General features: G+C 32.5%; 2 protein-coding genes across 2 annotated transcripts; both read left to right on the forward strand.

Moving 5' to 3' along the window:
* The first annotated feature begins 1,716 nt into the window (after positions 1 to 1,716).
* On the forward strand, positions 1,717 to 2,676 carry LOC466560 (olfactory receptor 8U8). The gene has a single exon (XM_521959.3). The coding sequence runs from the start codon at positions 1,717 to 1,719 to the stop codon at positions 2,674 to 2,676; it is 960 nt and encodes a 319-aa protein (XP_521959.3).
* Positions 2,677 to 9,335: 6,659 nt separating this feature from the next.
* Positions 9,336 to 10,291, forward strand: LOC466561 (olfactory receptor 8U9-like). The gene is given in 2 exon segments (XM_009440401.4): positions 9,336 to 9,858; positions 9,861 to 10,291. Coding segments are annotated over 2 exon segments (954 nt in total).
* Positions 10,292 to 10,552: the final 261 nt, after the last annotated feature.

Here is a 10,552-nt window from a genome sequence, read left to right on the forward strand (position 1 = left end):
TGATAAGAAAAGAGACCAGAAAAATAGGGTAAATTTGGATAAAGCTTGCTTTCTTTCCAGCCTGGACTACTATCTATTCTTTCACTGCTCTATCTTCAGACTCTATGCACGCTCTGAAAATTAATAGTCCCCACTATATATTATTGAATAAAGAACTGAATGAATTGAAATAACCTTCTACAAGAGTAGCAGTTAGACAAAATCGAGGAAAATGTTAAGGATAGAATGTTCAGTCTTGGTTACAGATCACAGTGGGTGGTATAGCTAGGAACTGTTAAAGGTAAGTTGCTTATCTACTCATGTTAGTGAAAATGGTTCAGTGTGTGGGGACTAGTGTGTAGGTTTTGAAACTGTGCTTGTAACTACTAGTAGATCTTAAATCCACTTTTTAGGATCCGAAGAAGCATTGTTTGGATTAAATAGAATGGAATACAGATTACGCTAGAAAACGAAAGAATATGTAATACAAGTGGATGTCAAGGAAGCAAAAGTATTATTCTCAATATATCTATTAGTTCCATGCCATCTTATAACAAGTATTTATTTCTATAGTTTGTCATAAAAAAGTTTGAGTCTGAAAGTTAGTCTTCTTGAGAAGGGTTTGGTCTGAGCAGTGCAAAGACCAAAAATTCTCTTTTTACTTACCTCCCTTTTCTCTTTTCTTTTTCCTATTTTAATTCAAAATTGACGTTCAGTTTTTAACATGCAATTAGAGATTTGGAATTTATGGGTTCCCATGTCCTTATCCATCAATTTCCATGTTGCTATGATTAGACATTAATGTTCCATCTGTATTAGGGTTTTAGGATATCTAGTATATACTTACATATTGTATATCTAATATGTATCTTATACATATAATAAATATAATTTATTTAGAATAAAATTAAGGTAAATAAGTATTTTTTGAAAGTTACTACTTACCACATAATGTTGCTCAATAAATATGTTTATTAATACAAAACACAAATAACTGAAATGGATTCTTTGATTAATTGAGCAGAAGTAAATACACAAGAGCTATTAGTAAACTCTGAAGAACAGTGAAGAAACACAGGCTCTTATTTTATTTATGTATTTATTTGCATAGTAATTTTCAGAGCGTGAAATTTATAAGTTTTTAAGGAAAGCTCTATTTTCAATTACTAGATATAATGGTGGGAGAGAGAGAGAAGAAAAAGGAGTTGGAGAGACATGATATTTGATACTATTTGGGTATTCAATAATTCAATTATAAAAATTATTCAAAATGAATAAGAAAATGATGATACACAACTTTAAATAGAGTAGGAAAACAAAAATTAATGCAAAAAATGTAATTAAATCAGTTTTTTAATAAAAGATTAAAAAAGCAGACATAAACTGAATTGTAAAGAAACATAAATTTCCAAATCTCTTAGAAAACAAATATCAATTTTACTCTAATTTACAGGATAAGATTATGTGAGGATTCATTCCCTACATTCATGTAAGTTCATGCTTTAGATATAAAGATGTTTATACAGTGTTATATTCTTTTTGCTCTCCATCACATTTCCAGAATTCCAGTATGCTAACAATCATTATATTAGTTAAATAAATTAATAAATAAATCTAATTAATTAAACTGTACAATACAGTAAATATAAAAACACCACATATAGGATTTACAGTATTAAAATATGACTTAGACTTAACTCTTTTCTCTACTTCCACATTTAGATGGCCAGAAAAGATATGGCTCACATCAATTGCACCCAGGCGATAGAGTTTATTCTTGTGGGCCTCACAGACCATCAGGAGTTGAAGATGCCCCTCTTTGTGCTGTTCTTATCCATCTACCTCTTCACAGTGGTAGGCAACTTGGGTTTGATCCTACTCATTAGAGTGGATACAAGTCTCAACACACCAATGTACTTCTTTCTTAGCAACCTAGCCTTTGTTGATTTCTGTTACTCTTCTGTCATTACACCCAAAATGCTTGGGAATTTCTTGTACAAACAAAATGTTATATCCTTTGATGCATGTGCTACTCAACTGGGCTGCTTTCTCACCTTCATGATATCAGAATGCTTGCTACTGACTTCCATGGCCTATGAGCGATATGTGGCCATTTGTAACCCTCTATTGTATAGGGTTGTAATGTCTCCAGGAATCTGCATTCAACTTGTAGCAGTTCCTTATAGCTATAGCTTCCTAATGACACTATTTCACACCATCCTCACCTTCCGCCTCTCCTATTGCCACTCCAACATTGTCAACCATTTCTATTGTGATGACATGCCTCTCCTCAGGCTAACTTGCTCAGACACTCACTTCAAACAGCTATGGATTTTGGCCTGTGCTGGTATCACATTCATCTGCTCTGTTCTGATTGTCTTTGTCTCCTACATGTTCATTATTTTTGCCATCCTGAGGATGAGCTCAGCTGAAGGAAGACGCAAAGCCTTCTCCACCTGTAGCTCTCACATGCTGGCAGTCACCATTTTCTATGGCACCCTGATCTTTATGTACTTACAACCAAGCTCAAGCCATTCTCTTGATGCAGACAAGATGGCCTCTGTCTTCTACACGGTGATTATTCCCATGTTGAACCCCTTGATTTACAGTCTCAGGAACAAAGATGTAAAAGATGCCCTGAAGAAAGTCATCATCAATAGAAACCATGCTTTTATTTTTCTGAAACTGAGAAAATGAGTTCAATAGACAAAAATGGGCATTCCTTCGTAACCAGGTTTTCCCCCACATTAATAAAACTATTGGAATACCTTGCTCTTAATTGGTAAGCAATAAAGATCTGTTTACTGAAAAAAATTATTCTTTGCATTTTTGTAATTTTTTTGACTTAAAATCATATTTCATATGTAGAAAGTACCATGAGAATTTACATCATTCCTCACAGGAAAAATGTATTTTTAAAATGTATTATCTCTTCTGATAGTTATACAATTAGGTGCTGCCAAGAATGGAAAAAATGAAAGCACTCTGAATGCCCAGTTCAGGGTTATAAGAGTTCTTTAACAATATGTTAAGACTATTTTATAGTATATTTAAAATTAAATTTAATAACATTTAATTAAATTACCTGCAACAGTATCTCTACATAGAGGTAATTTTTCTCCCAGGGGAACATTTGTCAATGCCTAGGCTTATTATTGATTTTCACAATGACAGGATACTGTGAAGGAATGCTATTGCTATCTAGAGGGTTGAGGCCAGGTGTGCTGAAAAATATTTTACAATTCACAACATGGCCCCTCACTCAAAAAAATTATACATCCCCAAATGATAATAGTGCTGAAGTTGAGACAGCCGGTGTTAAATAATTTTTTTTTCCTCTAGAGTCATTCTGTAGATTCATTCAGATCAAGCTGGTTGATAGTGTTGCTCAAGCCTTTTTTAGCTTAATGGTTTTCTCTTTATTTGCTCTATCAATTATTAAGACTGATGTTAAAATCCCAAGTTAAATTATGTATTTACATTTATTTTCTGTCAGTTTTAATTTTAAATGTTTTGGGGCTCCTTTGTCATTTGTGCATGAATTTCTAGTTACTTAATTTACTGATTTTTTCCTTATTAGCATTATTAAATGCTCTTCCTTTTTTGTGATAGCATTTAATGACTAAAAGTCTATATTTTTCTGACAATATAACCACTTCATCTCTCTTGCGGTTATTATAAGCATGGAAGAGTATTCCATCATTTTACTTTCATTATATTTGTGATTTTAAGTGTACATTTTGTCTCTTGTAAACAGCTAATAGTTGGATTTTTGTCTTTGTAATTAACTCTGAATAGCTCTCCCTTTTAATTAGAGTATTAAGTCCATTTATTTTTAACGCAATTACTGATACGGCTGAATTTACGTCTTTCATGTTGTTAATATTCTAAATAGTTCAGTTTTTTTTTATTTCCTTGTTTGAGTTCTAACGTCTATGTTAAAAAAATTTAAGTTAGAAATTTAATTTCTGATGTGTTAAATATGTACACACACAAACAGGCACACAGACATGCATTAGTAATGGTTGCTCTAAGGATTTCAATATTGATTTTAACTTATCACCATATACTTCAGATTAATACTAGCATAGCACTATGTAAATACATACATACATACACACATATGCAGTGTCTACTTATAAACCTCAAGACAGTATTATCATAATTGAATATGTATGCAATTTTATGTCATTAGGAGGACACAAGAAATATACAATTGTATGTCATTTATATAAATTAAGAAGAGAATACTTATGTAGACTATATATACACAGACATTTGACTATTTATATCAATAATATGACGATACGTCAATAAATATAAAAAATGATTGACATATCTGCCATTTCCAGTGTGCTTCGTGTATTTCTGTGATTGAAATTATCATACAGAATAATTTCTTATCCTCTGAAAGACATTCTTATGTACTTATTATAAGGCAGATTTGCTAGCAATGAATTATCTTAATCTCATTTACCCAGGTCTTTAAGTCACCTTTATTTCTGAAATATAATTTGACTGGATATAGTATTCCCTGTAGACAATTGTTTTCTTACAGCAGTTTGGACATGTCATCCCACCATATTCCATATTTTCCTTGTAAGAAGTCATGTGTTAAACTTGTTGTGATTTTCTATAGAATTAATCAACAACTTTCAAGATTTTTCGCTGTCTTTGGCACTCAACACTTTGACTTTCATTAGCCTAAAGATTCCTTGGTGTTAATCTAACTTAAGTTTGGTTGAGTCCCTTAGATCCACATGTTAATGTTTTTTTTTCTCAAATTGGAGAAGTTTTCAGTAATTTATTCAAGTATTTTCCCCTTTATCTCCCTTCCTTCCTTTTGAGACTCCCACTTATTTTTACTGGTACACTTGATATGGCACACTTTATTGGTACCACTTTCTGGTGCCCCAGAAGTCGCCAGGACTTTCTTCATTTTTCTGTAATATTCTTCTTCTCTGTTTTCTAGAATAGACAAGTTTTATTTACCTATTTTCAATTTTACCAATTCTGTCTTCAGCTTTATCACTATTCTTTTTGGTCTAACCAGTACATTTTTCATTTCAGGTATTGTATTTTTATCTCCAAATATTCTTTTTTTTCCAAGAAAAAATTGCTAGAAGGATTTATTGGAGAAATTGATGAAATTTGAATATAATCAATATATTAGAAAATAATGTTGCACAAATGTTTTCTAGTTTTGATAATTGTACCTTGATAAAGTGACATGATATGTGCAACTTATTCTTTTTAAAATTATTATTTTTTTCAGTATTCCTCTTTTTTTTATTATTATACTTTAAGTTCTAGGGTACATGTGCACAACGTGCAGGTTTGATACATATGTATACATGTGCCATGTGGTTTTATCTCCAAATACTCTATCTGGTTCTTTAAGAAATATATATTAAAAATTTTTTCCATTTGGTAAGATATTGGTAAGCTAATGACTGGATCCCAGGGTTTGTATCAAATGTCTTATTGGCCTTCTCATTTATGTATTTTCAGCTGACTGTGTAAACTCAATTGTGATTTTCACTTCCTATCTGAAATCTATAAAAGACATATTTGGGGAATCTTGTCCATCTTCATCCTTAGATAGCAGAAAAATACCCTATATTTGGGGAATAAAAAAAGTAGTTTTATAATTGCTTTCCACCCCTCCTCTTCCCTACCACCTTCCCCCAACAAAGCCTTTCGCGTTGTAGAGGATTATTTTGCTTTTTCAGAGATGCTCTCCTATTCAACTCAGGCTACAGTAAAAAACAAAGAAATAGCAACAACAAAAACCTCAAAACTTAGACTGGGTGGCCTAAATGACAGAAATTTATTTTCTGACAGTTCTGGAGACAAGAAGTCCAAGATCAAGATACTTTCTGATTCAGTTTCTAGTTAGGTCTCTCTTCCCAGCTTGTAGGCAGCCACCATCTTCTGTCTGCTCACATGACCTCTTGTTTGTGAGCATAGAGGAGACAGAAAAAAAAAAAAAAAAAAAAAAGAGGGAGAGTGAGTGAGCATACACTTTTGCGTCTCTTCTTATAAGGGCACTAACCCCCTCCCTTATAACTTTATCTAATCTTAATTTTCTTCCAAAGTTGTTGTCTCTAAATATCATCACACTGGGAGTTAGAGCTTCAATATATGAATTTTGAGAGATACAATTCAGTTCCTAGCGGATGCATTGTTCTGTAATAAGTATTACAATAATGTTCTTCTCTTGCTATGGCCACAGATTGGCTAAAAAAATAATCTCAAAGGCTATTCCATAGACCAAGGAACTATAAAAATTAAGTAATAACAGATAGCAACAGCCTTAAAAAAGACACAAATATTTCATGAGCATTTCAAAGAGTAAGCCAAAGAGAGAGTACCATGTCTTAAATTATTCTGTAACAGATTATTGGGAGTTCCAAATTAGTTCTTTGGAAGATATGTTGTAAAAATTTTTGCAAGGTAATTTTTATTTTTCTTTTAAAAATAAATCTAAACTTTATCACTAAGAAACAACAAAAGGAAAAGAATACAAATAAATAAATAAATAACAAGAACAACAATATGAACAAGTAAAATATGAATAAATAAATAGCATTATTAATAATAAAATTATCAATCAATAAATAGCATTCCAAAAATAAGAACATTACAGCAATAATGTCATGCTAAGACAGAGCTATAGATGTTTGGTTCCTCAAAGCTTGAGAATGATGTTAATTTATCTCTAGCCTGCTTTGGAATCCCTTAGTTCATTAACTATTTTTTCTGATAATTTTACTTGCATCATTCTCCTAAATAAGATCCTATGGGACAGAGGGGACAGAGTGACTGTCAAAACCCTATATTCTGTTGCTGCCCAAACCCACTTGGAGAGGAAATAGGAACACCCTTTACCCAAGTAAGTTCAAATAATATGTTTCAAAATTAAGGTCAAGATAAGCATTTTAAAAATAAAGTAGCATAGAATATAATGAACTTTATAACATTTTAGATGGCATTTTCTGAAATAAGGCTAATGTTTTCTATAATTTTATTTCTGTTATATATGTATGTGTTATATAAAATATATTTTTTATTGGTATGTGATGAAAAAAAAAAGTTTGGGAATACCAAGATAAAATTTATTAGGCTGCTTGGAAAAGTTGGACACTTAATTGACTAGATTGCAATTTACATCAAAACTGTCCTTCCTATTTTTGCCCATATAAAAAGTGAACACATCAAAACCAAGTCATCAATATGTCATTTAATGTGTTTGTTATAAGTAAAGAACATTAATTGTGAACCAGTGAAATAAATATTGAAAGGTTATTGCAAAAATTTAATTATTAATTTCCCATTACCAAGCATCTAGAAGGGGCTACATTAAGACATTAATTAAAATTTCATGGCTTCCACCCATGGAGTCAGCAGTCTATCAAAATAAAATATATGAAAACAGGTGTTTGACATATATGTGATATAGGTAAATGAATTATGTATATAATGTTTCTAGAACACAAAGATGAAAGATGGTAACACAGCATGAAAACTAGAAATTAGGGAAGCCATGAAGAATAAATAGTTTTCACTGCAGCTCTCCATGCGCCATTCATCTGGTAGAGGTAAGTGTAAGCAAAAGCACATATAAAGCCTGGGTAACGTGTAAGGGCATGTTGTATTTGAGGACTGTAAAATCAGGTTTTTAATTGATCACTGGGTGTTGTTTGAGGAAGAAGGGAAGAGATGTGGCTGGAATTTTGATGGAAAACATCATGGACTATATTGTAAAAGGTCATGTATAATATTTTTTCAAATATAATGTACATTCTACCTTTGAGATGAGATAAAGTGGTACTTCAAGGTGAGATAATAAATGTCTTATAGTTGTCAAACAGTGCAGCCTTACCTGAAATCTCCAGACATGAAAACTAAATTTCCTATCAAATTGTTGCTTAATCATCTCAAAGCAAAATTTATGTATTTGTATGAACACCAAAAAGTCTTTAAAAACTTTGATGATACACATATTTCATGTAACAATAAGCAGCAGCAGCAGTAATAATAAATATTATCTGTTGTTATCTTCTTCATAGAAAGTGGTAGAAACATACGTGCACACATACTCAAAAATATTCATTTTTGATTTTCATGTCCATGATTTATAAAGAACATCTAACTTTTCCTGATATATTCCCCTGCTGTTTCCTGAAATAAAAATATATCAATTAGGTTTCTTTTGTTAATTTATTATTTGCTGAGATTATATTTCAGGAACTAAAATTTTAAGACACTTTTCTCTGTATTCAACTTAAAAGGTACATTATGTGTAAAAGTTTACCTATACCAATCTACTTGCGTTACTTAAGGATTTTCCATGTGTTCTTACTTTTTTGTATTTATTTCCTCAGACTTCTCTATGTTCAAGGCCTAGAGGTATATTACCTTGACCACCCATACATACTATGTATGTAGAAGTCAGCATAATCACTTTTAAAATTCATTGACAACTGGGTGGTAAAGTGATTCTGCTGACTTATACATACCTGTAACTTTTAATACATCAGGGAAGCAAGTTTTACGGTTTAATATTATTTTCTAATTTAAAATATATTTACACCTGTTATGTGCAGGAGATAACTTTCTTTTGATAGTAACAATGATTATTTCAGATAGAAAATAACACCTTTTATAGATTAGGAAGCTTAAAGAACAAACTGAATTTTTGATGTGCCAAAGTTTATGTAACTAGAGAATGACAGAAATAAATTCCAGGTCTCCCAGTTTTATCTAGAGTTCTTTCCACTGTATCCTGCTTGACTTAAATACCTACAAAATGCCATTTTTCAATAGTTACCTGCCATTAAAATGCAACTGTTTATCACAAAAATGCTAAGTTTGTCAAAATTCACTATATTTACTTCCTCATAGCCATAATGGCAATTTACATTCACTTTTTAAGGGTAATTGAATACTATTTGGCCACAAAAAAAGAATGAAATTGTGTCTTTTGCAGCAACATGGATGGAAATGGAGGCCATTATCTCAGTGAAGTAACTCAGAAAGTAAAATACCACATGTTCTCACTTATAAGCGGGAGCTAAATAATATGTACACATGGACATAGTATGTAAAGTACCTTTATAAATATAATAAATTTATGCAGAGAGAAATATGTGTTCCCACAAAATAACCTCTTTTACCTTTCATCCCATCCCATTCCATCCCCAGACCTCAAGTGAGCTAATAATTTTAATACTAAATTAGCACTTACATATTAACAATAAAATTGATTTTAAGGATATTAAGGTATTAACAAATTACACAAATGTTAAGCTTGATTAAACTCTCCTCTTTTTATCCAGACACCTTGAAGAGGTATGACTCAGATCAATTGCACCCAGGTGACAGAGTTTATTCTGGTGGGCCTCACAGATCGTCAGGAGTTGAAGATGCCCCTCTTTGTGCTGTTCTTATCTATCTATCTTTTCACAGTAGTAGGCAATCTGGGTTTGATCCTGCTCATTAGAACAGATGAAAAACTCAACACACCAATGTACTTCTTTCTTAGCAACCTAGCTTTTGTGGATTTCTGTTACTCTTCTGTCGTTACACCCAAAATGCTTGGGAATTTGTTACATAAACAAAATAGTATTTCGTTCAATGCATGTGCTGCTCAGTTAGGCTGTTTCCTGGCCTTCATGAAGGCTGAGTGCTTGCTACTGGCTTCCATGGCCTATGACCAATATGTGGCCATTTGTAACCCTCTGATGTATATGGTGGTAATGTCCCCAGGAATCTGCATTCAGCTTGTGGCTGCTCCCTGTAGCTATAGCATCTTGGTTGCACTGTTTCACACCATCCTCGCCTTCCGTCTCTCCTATTGCCACTCCAACATTGTCAACCTTTCTATTGTGATGACATGCCTCTCCTCAGGCTAACTTGCTCAGACACTCGCTTCGAACAGCTCTGGATCTTTGCCTGTGCTGGTATCATGTTCATTTCCTCCCTTCTGATTGTCTTTGTCTCCTACATGTTCATTTCTGCCATCCTGAGGATGCATTCAGCTGAGGGAAGACAGAAGGCTTTCTCGACGTGTGGCTCTCACATGCTGGTAGTCACCATATTCTATGGGACCCTCATTTTTATGTACTTACAGCCTAGCTCTAGCCATGCCCTGGACACAGACAAGATGGCCTCTGTCTTCTACACAGTGATCATTCCCATGTTGAATCCCTTAATCTACAGCCTCCGGAATAAGGAGGTGAAAGAAGCTCTGAAGAAAATCATTATCAATAAAAACTAGACTTTTGTGTTTACAAAATTAAGAAAGTAACTTGAGTAAGGAAAAATGGACTTCTTTCATGGTATGATTTTTTTTCCCAGTATAAGTTATCAGGATCCCCGTTTCTCAATATGTGATGTATACATATATTTTCACTGTGTAATATAATTTTCTAGAGAATTTCTCTTAGAATGTTAGGTATAAAAGTAACTATAAGAATTTACAACACTTCTCTTATTTTTCAAGTGGAAAATATATTAAAATTATTAATTTTCTTGCATAATATTTTATACCAATTTTCCTATTTCTCAA

This window comes from Pan troglodytes, chromosome 9 (genome assembly GCF_028858775.2).
Source record: "Pan troglodytes isolate AG18354 chromosome 9, NHGRI_mPanTro3-v2.0_pri, whole genome shotgun sequence".
NCBI classification, from domain to species: domain Eukaryota; kingdom Metazoa; phylum Chordata; class Mammalia; order Primates; family Hominidae; genus Pan; species Pan troglodytes.